General features: G+C 39.2%; 1 protein-coding gene and 1 pseudogene across 1 annotated transcript in view; one reads left to right on the top strand and one right to left on the bottom strand.

Annotated features, from left to right (window-relative positions):
- The window catches only part of ALDH1L1 (aldehyde dehydrogenase 1 family member L1), a 74,177-nt gene extending 57,508 nt beyond the window's left edge, over nucleotides 1–16,669 (bottom strand). The window contains exons 1-4 of the mRNA XM_051983047.1: nucleotides 16,369–16,669; nucleotides 2,418–2,560; nucleotides 1,614–1,848; nucleotides 133–298 (exon numbers count right to left, since the gene is read on the bottom strand). Of these exons, the coding sequence (XP_051839007.1) occupies nucleotides 133–298; nucleotides 1,614–1,848; nucleotides 2,418–2,544 (528 nt within the window). The 5' untranslated portion in view covers nucleotides 2,545–2,560; nucleotides 16,369–16,669. The remainder of the gene's footprint in view (nucleotides 1–132; nucleotides 299–1,613; nucleotides 1,849–2,417; nucleotides 2,561–16,368) is intronic.
- Nucleotides 8,406–9,442, top strand: LOC127544073 (caspase-3-like; annotated as a pseudogene).
- Nucleotides 16,670–16,993: the final 324 nt, after the last annotated feature.

The raw sequence follows: 16,993 nt of genomic DNA, 5'->3' as shown, positions 1-16,993 counted from the left end.
TTTACTGTTTTTCTTTGTTAGAAGGAAAATCTCATTGAGGGTTGGACGAGAAGGGGGGCATATATTTAGAAATGATCTATTTAAAAAAACATATCAATAAAACTGTGTTTTTTTTTAAAGAAAAGAAATTACCATTCCATTGACCCCTTCAGGGAAGAGGAATCGATTGTAGAGTGAGCTCACGGTGTCATCAGGTAGAACTTCACACTCCTTCTGGAGCAGGATGTCTCCTGTGTCCAAGCCATCATCTGCCCAGAATACAGTAAAACCTCCTTTCTGATCCCCATGAATCAAGGTCCTGGAGGCAGAAAGGACAACGGCTCATTGTCAGTTTTACAAAACACATTTTTAATACAACCCTGACAAGTTGAACAAATGTTAGTATACTGATTTTAGTGATAAGGAAATTGTCTAGCAGAATGCTAAGAAGAATGGAGAGTGTGCCCTCTACACAAAGAGACTGGCTAAGAGGATCAGGGACAGTTAGCTTGTAGAAGAGAAGAGCCAGGGGAAAATGGTAACTCTTATTAAGTATTTGAAGAATGGGCAGGGAAAAGAGAGATTATACTTATTCTGCTTGGCTCTAAAAGGTAAAACTTGGAGAAATGGATGCCTAGTGCATTGTAGGCACTTAATAAACTTTTGTTGATTAACTGAGTGGAAGCTGCAGAGAGGCAGGTGATTCAGAATAGGCAGACATAGGGTGTAACCTGCATCATTGGTGGGAATAACCACATTGAAAAGATCCTAGGTCCATTAAAGATCATTCCAAATAAAGCTATCCCAAAGTGGAATGGGACGCTCTGGGAAGCAGTGGGTTTCTACTCAATCAGCGTTCTCAAGTGGAGGCTGGCATTTGTCAATTTAATTTTTGTTCAAGTACAGATTGGACCAAATTAACTCTGAAGTCACTTCCAACTCTGAGATTCTTTAATTCTCACCAAACTTGTAAGTGCAGGGCTGAGATCTGAATTCAGATCCTCTGAGCTCCAATTTACTGTCTTTCTATTGTACCAACTGCCTCTAACTGTAGGTGTTCTCTTGATCTTGATTCTATCTTAAGCAATTAAAACGCAACAAACATTTATTTGCTAAGCATCTAACATTTACTGGATAGGTTATGGAGGAGATATAGAGTGCATATAAGCTATTGTCCCTGGAGTTTATAATCAAGTAAAAGAATAATGCATATGCATACAAATTTCTCCCTCTCCCTCTCTCCCTTTATTTCTCTCTCTCTCTCTCTTTCTCTCTATCTCTGTCTCTGTCTGTCTCTGTCTCTGTCTCTCTTTCGGTGTCTCTGTCTCTCTGTCTCTCTCTGTCTCTCCGTATCTGTCTCTGCCTCTCTCTGTGTCTCTGTCTCTCTCTCTCGATGTCTCTGTCTCTGTCTGTCTCTCTCTCTCTTTCTCTCTGTCTCTGTCTCTCGGTGTCTCTGTCTCTGTCTTTGTCTCTCTCTGTCTCTGTCTGTCTGTCTCTCTCTCTCTCTCTCTCTGAAAGAGGGGCTCTTCCTGGTACATCTTACACCATCCTCATTGGAAGCTGTAGAGCCACGCTACATGGGAGGGACAGGTGTGGGCCGACCCCAGGCCTCTACCCTGCTCCTCTCCACTTACCAGTTAATAGCGGAAGCTCCACGATGTCGGGGCAGGAGCGATGGGTGGTAGATGATGGAGCCATGTTCAGGTGCATTGATGACCTCCATGGGGATGAACTGGCTGCAGAAGGGCAGGACGTTCAGCTGGGCTCCCACAGCCTTGTATTGCTCCACCACCTCTGGCAGAGCCTTCCCTTTCATCCTCCATCGGGGAAACTTAAACACTGGCACGTGGTCCTTCTCTGCCTCTAGGGCTGTGGAAGACACCTAGGGATGAGGGACTACTCTACCATTTGATTTCCTTCCCTTCTATCTTCCTCCTCTTCTCCTCTGAGAAAGCCCTTTTGTGCCTCAGGACAGATGTAGCCACTTGTAGCCCAGCTAAGCACACTGGCATGGGTACCAAACACAGCATTCCCTACATCACAGACAGATCAATATGTGTCTTCTCACTAAATGCTATATTGATTAAATAATCCATTGGCTTTTCCTTCCATCATGAATTATCTGTGCAAGCCTGCTGCTCGACACCCCTTACTTACCAAGATCACCCTCCATTCTCCATCTCCCTGTTGGTGATTATTGATTTATCTAGACCACCTCTCGTCGTCTGCTGCTATGGTTTCCTTTCCTACCTGCTGGGCCTGTTAAGCCTCCCAGTCCCAACCACCTCTGGTCTGGCCAGTTTCTCAGCTGACCGAGCCTGGTTCTCACATAATTCTGATTCCCTGGGAGGCTGTCTCTTGCCAGCCCAAGGAAACAACAACGCATTCCCAGTCAGCAAACACTGCCTGAGTCCCTGGGTGTGAGATCCTTGGCTTACCCAGTGGATCGGCTTTTCCATCCTTGTCCGGAATGGTGAATACGCCCACCACCTGATGGCCTTCCTTCCGGAGTCGGGAATAGACCTCCTGGCCAAAGAGGCTCTGACCAATGATAGCAATCCTCATGGCAGTGGCTATAGACCTGGAAGGGCAAAGCCACAAAGTTAGGGCTGGCGAGTGGTGGTGGATAGCTATTCATTTATACAAGTAACCCGATCCTTAAATCTGAATAATTCCGCCAACCAGCAAACACTTGTTAAGTACCTACTATGTGCCAGTCAATGTGCACTGGGCCCTGCTCTCAAGGAGCTCACCTTCTTATGGGGAAGACAAAATACAAACATCTACAATCAAAGAAGACACACACAGGATAAAGTGGAAGTGATCTCAGAAGGGACCATTTATTCATTTTCTTTTGACAAAATAGTTATTTCCCATTTGCTGTTTTTCATTCACAGCCGACTCTTCAGCAAACTTTAGGGGTTTTCTTAGCAAAGATATTACAGTGGTTTGCCATTTCCTTCTCCAGGGTATTTTACAGATGAGGAAACTGAGGCAGACTTACCAGGATCACACAGTTACTAAGTGTCTGAGGCCAGGTTTGAACTTGGGAAAAGGAGTCTTCCTGACTCCAGGCCCGAATGTTCTATCCATGATACTGCCTATACACATCCAAACAACCAGAATTCACATTCCCCGACTAGTTAGTAATTTTAAAAATTTAAAATAAACTCCCTAATAGATTGATTGAAACTCATAGTAAAAGTCACTTTCTGCTTTTATAAAGGAGGGTTTGCTTTGTTTTTTAACAGTTAACTGGCTACACCATCCATTGTATCCAATCTAGATTTACTGCCATTAGCACAGATTTCATTTGCATTGTGGTTATTATGGGTATTATTTCCAACTCTATATCACTTTCTGTGATTCCCTGAATTCTTCATATTCATCATCCCTTATGGCTCAGCAATATTATATTACATTCGAATAGCATAATTTGTTCAGTAATTCTTCAACCATTAAGCATTTTTTTGGCATTCAGCTTTTAGGAAAGAAGGAAGGAAACAAGCATTTATTAAAAGCCTAATGTGCCTGTGATATGAACTCTAAACCAGCTTATTCTCAGGAATTGCTAAAATGAGACCATCCTGTTCCTATTATCAATCATAATCACTTTTCTCAGACTGTCTCGTTAGCATCGAATGATATGAAGGCAGAATCCATGGTTAATCTACCTATCCTGTCTCTAACTTCTGAGATTGTTTTGATTAGCATAAATTTAGACAACCAAACCCCTATCTGTGCCTTTACTCCTTCCCTCTTCTGAGATGTCAAAAGTCATTTCCCTAAAAGCACATTGCTAAATCTGTATGACTCTGCCATGCTTAGTTATATTTGATTGAGCCCATGAGCCATTTCACATGATAAATGGCAAACCTTTATAAACTGTGATGAATACCTGACTTGATTGTTTCATTGCTAACCGTTATGCTATCCCAATATACTTCATAATATCACATATTATCACATTATCATATTATCATATAAATGCATTTTAGATATTATCTCATTTAATTCTAGGAGGTAGATGCTATTATTATCATCCTATTTTTACAGATGAGGAAACTGAGGCATAGACATTAGCTAACTTGCTCGGTGTTAGATGGCTAGTAAATTTCTGAGATGAGAGTTGAGCTCATTTTTTGACTCTAGATCTAGTGCTCTGGGCTCTGCTCATTGGGAAACCTAGTTTTTCTCCCTTTTTAGCTAGTATAACCATCATAACTATGACTATTTTTGTATAGGAAGGTCTTTTCTTGATCTTTTGAGATACCTGAGATAGGGGTTATGATTTAAAGGGCATGAATAATTTAGTAAATCCAAAAATAACTTGCATTATTAATTCCAAAGTAGTTGAACCAACAAACAATTTAATCAGCAGTGAAATAACATGTCTTTTCAAGACCAGAACTGGCAACTGCCTGTGGGTTATCTCCATCTAGATGTCCCATGGACATACCAAGCTCAACATTGCCAAAATGAAAGTCGTTCTGCTCAGCTTTAATCCATCCTATCTTCTAAATTTTGGTTGGGGGTTACTGCTACTATCCTCTCATTCGCCCAGGTTTTTGCCCCCTACTCTCTCTACTTCTTCCCTGACCTCTCCTATCAGTTACCAAAATTGCTTATACCCCAGCCACTCTAATTCCAGTTCTCCTCACCTGTGTCCTGGACTGTTATAGTCATTTACTAATTGAGTCCCCTGTTTACAGTCTCTTCTCTCCATCCTCCACAGATTGCCAAAATAAGCATCTTAAAGCACATTACCCAGCTCAAAAGTTCTGGTGGCTCCCTGTTGCCTCTAAGATCAAGATCAAACCTCTCCTCCATCCTCCAGCTCATCTTTTCAGCCTTATTATGTATCACTCCCTGTCATCTACTCTCTGATTCAGTCAAAGTGGCCTCTTGTTCCCTCTTCCACTCCGCTGTCATAGTGTCCTTTGTGGAAAGTCAGTTTAACTTTTACTCTGGCTTCTCTGTCAAATGACAGTCTTGCTAAATAAGCATCTGGAACCCTCCCCAAGAGAATTAGTATGTTAATGGGGATCAAAGTATTAAATGGAAGCAGATTACTCAATTATCTAGTTAAGTTAGAGCTAAATTCCTTCTGGTTCTAACAATCCATAATTCTATGAAGCTATTTCTTTCAAATAGGATTTTAAGCCAGGAGGTAAGATGTCCTGTGTGAGAAGCAGTAGCCAAGTGATTGTATCTGCACCCTAGAATATTTAGATGGAGTAAAATGTAAGGAGAAAAGGAAGATAAGAATGAGTCAGATGATCAGGGGCTTTAAATTGAAAAATTAATTGTCTGATCCAGGAATAATAAAAAGCTACTGGAGTTTGAGTAAAAGAATGAACTATTTTAGGAAAATCACATTAGCATCTGAGTGGAAGATACATTGGTGTTGGGAAAGAATTTTGCAAGGAGACCAATTAAAAGATTGTTGTAAGGCTTTAGGTAATGAATGGACCAGAAATTTTGTGAAGGAAAAAACTAGAAAATCTAACAACAAAGTGAATATGTGGGATGAGTTCATGTAAAGAGGTGAGGAGGACACCAAAGGTGTAAGCCTGGATGCCTGGAAGGATGGTGATATTGGGGAAATTGAGAAGAGAAAAGGGTTTGAAGGGGGAGAGATAATGAATTCTCTTTTGAACATGATGAGTTTGAACATGATGCTTATGGAAAATTGATTTCAAGCTGTCTGGTTAATATTAGAACTAAATTAAATCAGGGTTAATGTCACAGTTCTGGGAATCATTGTCATAGAGATAATTAAACCCATAGATTCTGATGAGATTATTAAGTCAGAATAGAAAGAAAAGAGAAGAGATCTGAGGGGTGAATCTAGGAAGAATAATCATCATTAGTGTGTATGACATAGATGAAGATTTAGCAAAGGAGGCTGAGATTGAGTCAGAGAAGTAGAAGAACCAGGAGAGATTAAGTTATGAAATTTAGTGAGGAAAGAGTATCCAGAAGAAGAGTGTCTCAAAGGTTGCAAAAAATTCAAGAAGAAGGGTAGCTTCAGGGTAGTTTGAAGCTCCTTTTTCCAGAGCTTGATTGAGGAGAGAGGAGATATACACAAGGATCACTAGCAACAATAATTGAATCAATAAAGAGCTTTTTTTTTAAAGGCTGGGGGGAGATATGGACATCTTTGCATCAAACAGGAAAGGAGTCGGAGTCAATAAATAATGAAGATTAAAAATTAGGGCGAGAGGAGGGATAAGAAAGGGGGGAATCAGGGTAGCTAGTTGGTACAGTGGATAGAGCACCAGCCCTGAAGTCAGGAGAACCTGAGTTCAAATCTGGCCTTGGACACTTAACACTTCCTAGCTGTGTGTGACCCTGGGCAAGTCACTTAAACCAAGTTACCTCAGAGAGAGAGAGGAGAGAGAGAAAGAGAGAGAGAGAGAGAGAGAGAGAGAGAGAGAGAGAGAGAGAGAGAGAGAGAGAGAGAGAGAGAGAGAATTTTCTAATGAAGATAGGATGAGCAGGATGAATACAGAGAGGACTGGCAAGACTTACATGAACTGATGCTGAGTGAAATGAGCAGAACCAGGAGATCATTATATACCTCAACAATGATACTGTTTGAGGATGTATTCTGATGGAAGTGAATCTCTTCGACAAAGAGAGCTAATTCAGTTTCAATTGATCAAGGATGGACAGAAGCAGCTACACCCAAAGAAAGAACATTGGGGAATGAATATAAACTGCTTGCATTTTTGTTTTTCTTCCCGAGGTTATTTTTACCTTCTGAATCCAATTCTCCCTGTGCAACAAGAAAACTGTTCGGTTCTGCACACATATATTGTATCTAGGATACACTGTAACCTATTTAACATGTATAGGACTGCTTGCCATCTAGGGGAGGGGGTGGAGGGAGAGAGGGGAAAAATCAGAACAGAAGAGAGTGCAAGGGATAATGCTGTAAAAAAAAAAATTACCGTGGCATGGATTCTGTCAATAGAAAGTTATTTAAAAAAAAAAAAGAGGATAGGATGGCATGGGGTCAATTGTGCACATAGAAGGGTTTGCCTTGGCAAGAGAAGAACTACCACTTTATATAAGACAGGGATGATGGAGGGCATAGAGGAAGAAAGCTTCTCAGCTTTCTATCTTTTTCTCTATCTTTTGAGGGAGGCAGGTAGAGAAAGAGCTCAAGGTGCTCCCTCACATTTCTAGCTTTGTGTTAGGAGATCCTGTGGTGAAGTAGATCCTGTGAGGCTTCAGGTATCCAGCAATCTCTCTCACTGCCTCCTTCCCAAACTCCTCAGATCTAGTTCCAAATAGATCCTTAGTCAGACCCTTTTCTAGCTTCTTCTTCTCTGGTACTTCTCTTCCCAGGATGATTTGCATTTTAAACCAGCTGAAATCTCACCTCTGGTAACTGTTTTGATGCTCATTGATCTCATCACAGTTAATTCTAGGCTGCCTTTGATTGTTCTCTAATGACTTTCTGGGTTTGTCTACTTAAATAGACTACAAACTCCATAAAGATTAGGACCTCCTCTGTCATGGTCATTCAATTCAATTAAAAAAAAGACCCAACAAATGTTATTTTAGCTTTTTATTTTTCCATCAAAGGCATGCTAGAAAATTGTTGCCACAATACCACCAAATGGGCCTTCCCTTGTAATAAAAAAACAACAAAGTAAAAGGAATGTTCATAGTCACCATATGTAACATTGGGCAAGTAACCAGAACCTCTTAGTACCCCAAACATCTCTCTAAAAATGTAAGTTGCATTGGTGGAGGAAGTATCCCAACCTGGCAAGTTCCTTTATTGATGAAATAACAGATCGAGTTCCTATCCCAAAGATTCCTAGTCAACATTCTTTAATACGATTAAAAGGGTTCCAGGAAGATCCCTTCCCCTGCTCTTCACTCTTCCCCTCCCAGTCATGCTGCCTAAAATTCCACCATTGGAAAGTACTTTCCCTTGGTTAAGTATTAACCTTTCCTTGAATATTCTTTAAACTATCCTAAGAGGAGTAACCTAAAATTTGATTTCATTTCCACTCCTTTTTATGGCCTTTGAAGTATTTTTCCGATCCCAACCTTGTATGGTAAGTAGTGAATGTATTCTCATCCCTATTTAGCAAATTGAAACACAGAAAGGTTAAATAACTTGCCCATGATTCCCTAAATTGGGTTTCCTAACTCTAAAGCCACCATTCTTTCCACTACACCTTTATCCCTATCAAAGTCATTAATGTCTTAGTATGAATAGTTAGTTGTCTCTCATTGCATGCCCTGTGCTCAGCATAGTGCCTGACACATGGTTGATGCTAAATAAAATTGATTGATTGATAGAATTAGTTGATCCTTTCTGTGAAAAGAAGAGGCAGAGGAAAATAAGAAGGCACTAGAGAAAAAGTCAATACAGAAAGAAGTGGGAAAAAAAGGTATAGGATATGGGCAATGAAAACATTTTGTTCCAGTCTGTCTCTACTAACTATTATAGGCAAAGTCTCTACCATTGATTCCTAAAATATCTGATAGTGATACTGGGAAAATTAAAAAAGAGTGCAGTGGAAAATGGGCTTATGGGGTGGAGCTGAGCTAAATTGGAAGGCAAATTGGAGTCAACCAGGAATGGAAATACCATGGCAAATACTGAAGTCCAGTAAATTCAAAATCTATATAAAGTTCAGGAATAAGGATCCTCCTTGGTAGCTAGTCAGTGCAATCTGGACTGTCAGTAGATATTTACAAAATGGATTATTCAGAAATGGGATGAGGTGGAAAAATCAATAATAAAAACGTCCCTGAGCATTGACATGTCATTGGGTCTGATACAGATATAGATGGAGGAAACCCCCGGGATGCATTCAAGAGACTCAACTATAAAGTGGGATAAAAATGACCTGATATGTCAAGAAACAATTGAATTAACTTCCAGCCTTTCTAAAATTGATCACAGCCAAAGGAGCAGTTTCATTTGTGTGCTTCTAAGCCGTAGTGAAGAAGGAATCATCCTTGGCAGGGATGGAGCACGTGAGTTTAAAAGATTAATGAGTTTTTTAGAGGAAATAAGAGAAGTGTGACTGGAGATATGGAAGCTTTTTATTATTCAGGCGAGTCAGGATACTAAGTTGGATTGTGGGACTTATTGAGACAGACGTGGCACTGGTGATAGCATACCATGCCAGAAAATACCTGTTGAAGCAGATTTCTTATATGAACAATCTACAGCACCTGGCTATTATTCTTGGAGAAATGCTTAAGATGGGTCACAGGGTTATCCAGTTACTTTGCACAATGCTGAAACTGTGTGTTCATAAGCCTAAGCTCATGCAAATCTCAAGTCATTTGGAAGGTTGCCACAGAATTGGAATCTTACTCCTTAGATGTTGCTTTTCATGCAAAGAAGCAGGAGGCATAAATTGTGTCTATTCTTGTTAAGGAACTATATATATTTTTTTCCACTAAGAAAATCCATGCATTTTAATTTGTATACAAAACCAGTAATTTGAAGGATAGATTTATGGACTAAGTTTCCATGATAATGTAAATCTAACACCTTGAGCCTCTTATAATTCCCTGGAGGAGAGGGGAAAGAAAGGGTGTGAAATCCCCATTTTTCACATTTAATAGAGGCAGTATACATCTATGTCAAATTCAGGTAGCTGAAGTGGAAACTAATTAGATGTTAATATGCTGAGTGTGTAAAGGAAAAATGGATAATGGCATTTGTTTTAAGACAAAACTATCGTAACTTAAAAACTTTAAGAATAGTTAGAGATTTAATTGGATACAGCACTTTTCTTTGATATAACAACATGGATTTTGCAAGTGTTATAGAAAAGTATATGCATTTAGAATATGTTTTTACTTCACAGTAACAGGCAGCAGGGTATGATAAAGACAAGGATGGCTGGGGAGTTGGAAAGACTTAGTCTGAGTGTGACATACACTAGTCATGTATCTATGGACAAGTTATCCGACACATCAGTGTTTAGGCAATGAATGTTTCCTTTCAGATCAGTATAAGTGGAATGACTTTCCATACTGGGAATTCAATAGATATGGACTCACTCATCCAGATCCCAATTTTTTGACTAAGCTTATAAAACTATGCATCCAATTTTTGGTCAAACTAAAGGAATAATAATAATAATAATAATAATAATAATAATAAAGACAGGGAGGATAATGCTTTCTGGACCTCTGATGGAATTAATAGTGTTGCTACAGGCTAGCCATGGCAGGCTTTCCCTCACAAAATTTGTATTTGGAAATAAAGAAGACCCAAAGATGATATTTTCTTAACATTCCTTTTTTACATCCTGAACATAAATGGAACATAAAGCTAGGGTTGTTTATCTATCAAATAAAAATAATTTTGAATATTTAATTTAGAAACCAGAATTCTATTTGGGAGAAAATAGTGAGTAAAAACTCAAGGTCATTTATGAGTCATTCTTAATAATAAAAGGCAAGCAGGATTGCAAAGCCAAGAGGTTAGAAGGAGTTTATTCATTAGCATAAATAAAGTACTTATCCCAAATAGATCAGGTGGGCTCCCTTATATGTCAGCAGAATGGCATTTAAGTAGATGTTATGGGAAAAACTGAAGTGTGACAGCAAACTATTTGAATTGAAGAAATGCTAAACCACTGAAAGCTACACACACACACACACACACACACACACACTTGTGTGTACATGTATATATACACATATAGAAATATATATGTATATATACATACATATACATACTTGCATATAGCTCTATGCATGTTCACACATACACATATATACATAGACACATCTACATATATCTATTATTTATATCTATGAATGAAAAAACAACAACACAAAGTCTGATCAGCTTGGCGCATAGCAGTCAGAATTGTGATTCTTAAGTGGAAACCAAATGAGGCAGGAACACAATTAAAGCTTAAGACCAAAGAAAACCTGAAGAAAAAGGTGTTGGTCCCAATGTTTTCAAGAAAACAATGAGCAGTCTCCAAGTCCAAAGACTGAACTCAAACTGCTACAACGCCAAAGTTTTTCATGGTTGAGGACATGACAAAATATTGGTATCGTTTGTTGAAAAAATCTGTATATGTTAAATTATTATTATTATTATTATTTTTGCAGAGGAGAAAACTGAGGCTGAAAGTGACTTATTTAAGATCACACAGGTAGCAGCCACAAAATGAATCCTTCTGCTCCCAGAATGTTATGTTCTTTACACTGTATATGCTTAGTAAATTCTTTCCCTTTTCCAGACTAGCACAAAGTCACACCATTGATTAAATACAGAACTGGAATTAAAATCCTGATCTCTTGATTGCTAGTTAAGACAGGTATCACTTAATTACTGAATTTTTAGTAATTTTCATTTTACTTGAGACTAAAACCCTTAAATTTACCAGTACAGATATTCATTCATCTTTCACTCATGTACGATGTTTCTAATTTATGTAATTTAAATGCAGAGTGTAACTGTAATGGTACTTTAGGATTTTTGTGTGATTACTTGTGTAATAAACATTTGTTACTTTAAAGCACTTTTTTTTTTTTTTTTTGCTGAGGCAATTGGGGTTAAGTGACTTGCCCTGGGTCACACAGTTAAGTATCTGAGATCAAATTAGAACTCGGGTCCTCCTGACTTCAGGCTGGTGTTTTATCCACTGTCACACCTAGCTGCTGTAAGCTCTTCACTTCTAAGAAAATATATATATTTATATATAGATATTATCAAATATGAAATAGATTCATAATAGCATCCATATTCCAAAATAAATTCCAAATGATATTTGGAATTATCTAAACATTAAAAATCACAGTATAAAAAACCGGCAAATGGAAGATTATAGTTTTCACAGCTCTGAATAAGAGAAGGCTTTGTAAACATATGTAGAGTAGAAGAAATTATAAAAGCTATAATAAATATTTCAATTATGTAAAAATTTAACTCATGCCTAAACAAAATCAATGCAGCTAAAATAAAAAGACACAGATGAAGAAAACTGTGCATTAAGCGTCCCTGATAAAAATCATATCCCAAACTGTAAGATTACAAGTCATTTTACTAACAAATAGGAGTCAAAGGATAATAACAAATATTTCTCAAAAGAAGAAAGCAAATAAGCTATTGACAATTATTTGAAAAATATTTAAGTAACTAATGAATGAGAAAATACAAAATCTAAAAACTCTGAACTATCAGCTTATTCTTATCAAATTGGCAAAGATGACAAAAAAAATGGAAAAACTCAATGTCAGTATGATGAAGCAGAAGAAGGTTGGATTTGTGGGTCATCTTGGTAATTGATTTCTGTTGACTGTTGGTATCTGGATCATGGCAGTGTGATCTAGTGGGCTTGAATACTGGTCTTATCAGTAGCTTCATGACCTTGAGTAAGGCACTTTATCTTAAGGGTCTCAGTTTCCCCACCTGTTAGATGGGTTCTACTCACCTCATATTATTGTTGTGAGGAAAACACTTGGCAAATTATACATCTTTATTTATAAATGTTAACCTGTCCCCATTCCTAGGGACATTTGCACCATTGAAGGGGAGTTTAATATTTGATTTCATTTTTCTCTTGAAGCTCCTTTTATTTGACACAGATTGATTTCTCAAGTGACACACTGTCCTAATCTGAGCAACTCTGGCCTCAGAGTGCTCAAAGGGTGTGCCAGAGCAAAGGTCTGTGTCTCCTTCCTCTTTCCTGAGAGGACCTGTAAGGACCTCACATCATTCTTCCTTCTGTGCCAGCCTAGACAAGGAACCTATTTCCCTGTCCTGGTTCAGGTAACCTGGGAGGAGTCAGGAGTCTCTGACACTGGATTGATATGCAGTCTTGGTGAAATATTTTCATTCTATAGAGCTCATATCCTCACCTTGAAAAGATAGAGGCTGATTGGATCAAGAATTCTCCAATCATGTTTGGATTTCAAGGGGGAAGTCTGTAAAATTCAACTTGAATGGGAAAAAATTACACCTTCACTTTGATTTTTTTTCTTTTATCCCTCTATGAATTTTATTTGGGGCATTCAAAAATATTATTTTGAGACAGAGTTCAATGCTTCCCCAGACTGCCAAGGGGGACCACCACACGAAGAAAGACCAAAAATTCCTAGATTTCATAAGAGTCTGTAGAGTGCTATAGTGTGGCCTGAGTCAGAATATTAAAATGTAAGTGGTAAATTTTTAATATAATAAATAAAAATACAATAGAACATCGACAATGAGGGTTTCTAAGTCAAAAAAGTGGTCTGTAGGGTTTGTTACATTTGATTTAGTAGTCTCCATTTCTCTTTGAGTTTGATACCATTGGATTAAATGATACCTAGGCCTCTTATTCTAAGATTATATTATCTTTTATAACCCCTGTGAGTCTCTATTTCTTCATCATAAAATGGGTATCGGGATTTTGAACTAGAAGGTGCTCTTCAAGATTTTTGTGGTTGAGTTGCTTCAGTAGAGCCTAACTCTCCATTGATCCTTTTTGGAGTTTTCTTGGCAAAGATCCTGAAGGGGTTTGCCATTTCCTTCTCCAGCTCTTTTTACAGATGAGGAAACTGAAGCAAACGAGATTAAGTGACTTGCCCAGAGTCACACAGCTAGTAAATGTCTAAAATGGAATTTGAACTCAAGTGAAGATGAGTTTTTCTGACTCTAGACTCAGCATTCTGCACCCTATGGCACCATCTAGCTTAAGGTTAAATAATTTGCGAACTAAACAGGCAGTTCTGATGCTGAAAAATAAATAACATTGAATTTAGAGTGAAATGAGTCTGGCTGATATATGACTTTGGGCAGCTCTTATAATCTCTTGAGCCTCAGCTTCTCCTGTAAAAACAGGAATAATAACTGTATAATATCCTTTATCAGGAAGTTTTGAAGATCAAATGAAATCATGTAAGATACAATGATATTATTACTTAAAACTGAGATTTGATTCCAAGTAAGGCTTTGAAATCTAAGTTTTTTCACTATTTCTTCCCTTCTGGGTCTTCCTCGATTCTGTCCAGGGAAATTAGAAACTCAATCAAGAGTTCTTAGCTTAGGATCTATGAACTTGTAGATTTTTTTTCAGGCTTGATAAAATTTAATTCAAATTAGTTGCTTAACAGCATGAGGATCCTGTCATTGTAGATTTTTTTAAAGAAAACATTTTGATGACTCTAATTCAATATGATTTTTATAGTTTCATAATGTATAGTTTTATAATTTTAATATGGGTTTCCTTTGTTTTTATTTTTAAAAATTAATATATTTTACTCCTCACCCCCCTCCCTCCCCATTACATACTAAGGTATCCTTTGTAGTCCTACAGGTAGGGTGCATTAAGACTTTTGGGGCATTTTGTATTTTATTTTATGCTTTAAAAAAATTATTCTGAGAAAGAATCCATAGGATTCCTCTGACTGCCAAAGGAGTCTGTAACACAAAAAAATTAAGGAGCCCTACTGTAGACCTTCCCCTCCGGTGGTACTATTCTTTTCTTCCAATCAGAAAAGACCCTAGTCCAAGATCTCCCAGGCAGTTGGCCAATCAGGATTAAAGAGATTTCCCTAAACAACGCTCCGAACGTGGCTCTCTTCCAGGGAGAACAGAGCAGAGTTAGGAAAACACAGAACTTGGTTTTATTTTCCTCCAAAGTAACAGTTGAAAGATGACTTATTCTGAGCAACTTGTCGGAATGAGGCTTCCAGAAGCTTTGTGAATCCATGAAAACAGCACCAACCTGAGAAGCGGGAGAATTGGCTACTGGTATGACAGTGGCTTCCTGAATGACTTTTGGCAAGTGTCTCTGAGCTCCACATTGCTTATCTTTCAAAGCAGAGATTTGGACTAGAAGATAGCAAAGGTGTCTGAATAGGAAGGTAGATAGAGTCTTGGGTTCAAGACGTGGCTTTTACTCCTGTGCTGTATCTGCCCCCAAAACTAAATTCTGACTCCGGTACTTATTACCCCTTATGGTTTTGGACACAACACTTAAGCCTTCTGGGCTTAAAATGAGGATCTTGGATGATTTCTCAGATCTCTTCCAGTTTAGGAATAGTGGGCATGTTGGAAAGACCATGAAAGTAAATTCAAATCTTAGCTGCGGAGTAAGGCAAATCACTTCCTTTCTCTCACTCCATTTCCTCATCTATAAAAAGGGGATTAAAACATTTAGTCTGCTCGTCTGACAGAATAAGTCTCAATTCAAAATATTGGTAGGTAGACAAGTGAATGGATAAAGTCAATCAGATCTTTCCTCTGACCCATATTGATTGTATGATCTTGGGGCCGCTCACTTAATCTTTCCACACCCCAGGCAACTAAAACTCGAGGTTGCAGATTAGAATTGGCAGGACTTTGCTCATCGGGAATTCTCTTGGGTTGTTCAGTCATGTCTGATTCTTCATGACCCCATTTGGGATTTTCTTAACAAAGATACTGGAGTGATTTTTCATTTCCTTCTCCAGCTCATTTTACAGATTAAGAAACTGAGGGAGACACAGAGAGTTAAGTGACTTGCTTAGGGTTATACCTAGGCAGAAGTTGAACTCAAACCCTGCTGGCATTCTATCCAATGTGCTTACCTACTAGGGTGTCAATTTTTTTTAATTTTTTTATTTTTTTTGATATCAGGATCCCTTTGTATGCTTGAAAATTATTGAGGAGCCCAAAGAAGTTTTGTATATGTGTTACATCTATTGATATTAGAAATTAAAGCATTTTAGCATTATTATGAAAATAGTTTTGACCTCGATCTCCTGAAAGCGTTTCTGGGATTCTAAAGGTCTTTGGATCAGTTTAAAAACTATCTCTCTATACGAATGGCTTCTCAGATCCAGACCAAATAAAATAAAAATCCCTGTAAGATAAAGGAGCCCACATACTCATCCTCTCAGGGCTATAAGAATGAATATAAGCAAAAGGTTTTGTCAGGCTTTGCCTTCGAGCAGGTTATGGGTGCCGCTCGCACCTTCACAGACTTAATGCAAATCCCTGCCCAGGGGCATGTGAGCGAAGTTGAGAAAGTGCTCTGGGACCGCAGCAGAAGGGTGTTGGGGATGGGGGTCAAAGTGAGTGGGATGAGGGAGAGCTTCTGGGAGGAGGAGGCAACTAAATTGAACCTCAAAATTAATAGACAGAAACAGAATTTAGTAGTTATTCTCAAACCAAACAGGTTCAGGGAGGGCCTTGAACTTTGGTTCTATTTCCATTACCCGAGAAAGTCAAGCAGTTGTTTCTTTGGATTGGTCCCGGAAAAAAAGGGGAAGAGAGAGAGTTGGGGATTTGGGAACCAGGAGAAAAGAGCGCTCCTTCCCCACCCACCTCCTCCTCCGCTTTCCAGCCAGACGCTGCTCCCCGGGAGGGGAAAGGGGATCATGGATCTGGGGCACGGGCGCCTCGGGACTCACCTGGAGGACGATAGGAGACGTCTCCCGCGGGCAGCCGCCGGGCGGAGGGGGTCCGAGGCAGGCGGAGAGCACCAGCACTGTCCCAGCCGGGGGCCTCCCTGCAGACAGCCCCGAAGTGCCTTGTCCCCGCCGCCCGGGCGCAGTCGATGGGCTGGCACAGGGGAGGTGGGTGGCTGGAGGGTGGAGTCTATTTATAAACGCTGCTGTGCTAGCCCGAGTTCCAGGCTCCTTTTATAGGTAGTTAAAGCTTAACCTTACAAGAAGGACGCCGTAAAACTCCGGAGGAAAACCCAGGAAAACTTTCTTGCCTATTCTTTTTGTCTTCTTTTCCCCCTATCCCTCAAGAGAATCGACTTAGGGATCCAGGAGCAGGGGAAACGAAGATGGGGGTGGGGGGAAGAGGGGGACGGGAAGTCCTGATCTTGGAGTCAGAATTCTAGGATTTGAGTTTCGGTCCAGACACTCACTCAGCAGCGAGCCCTGGATTCCCTCGCCCAAAGATATTGGACAAATTAGGTCCCGTTCTGGGACTCCCTTGTAAATGGAAATCTTGAACTAAATGATGTTCATGTTCATGTTCATGTTCATGTTCTAGTTCTAGTTCTAGTTCTAGTTCTAGTTCTAG

The sequence above is a fragment of the Antechinus flavipes genome, chromosome 1 (assembly GCF_016432865.1).
Source record: "Antechinus flavipes isolate AdamAnt ecotype Samford, QLD, Australia chromosome 1, AdamAnt_v2, whole genome shotgun sequence".
NCBI classification, from domain to species: domain Eukaryota; kingdom Metazoa; phylum Chordata; class Mammalia; order Dasyuromorphia; family Dasyuridae; genus Antechinus; species Antechinus flavipes.
The sequence above is the reverse complement of the archived record's forward strand: the minus strand, read 5'-3'. Positions and strand labels throughout refer to the sequence as shown.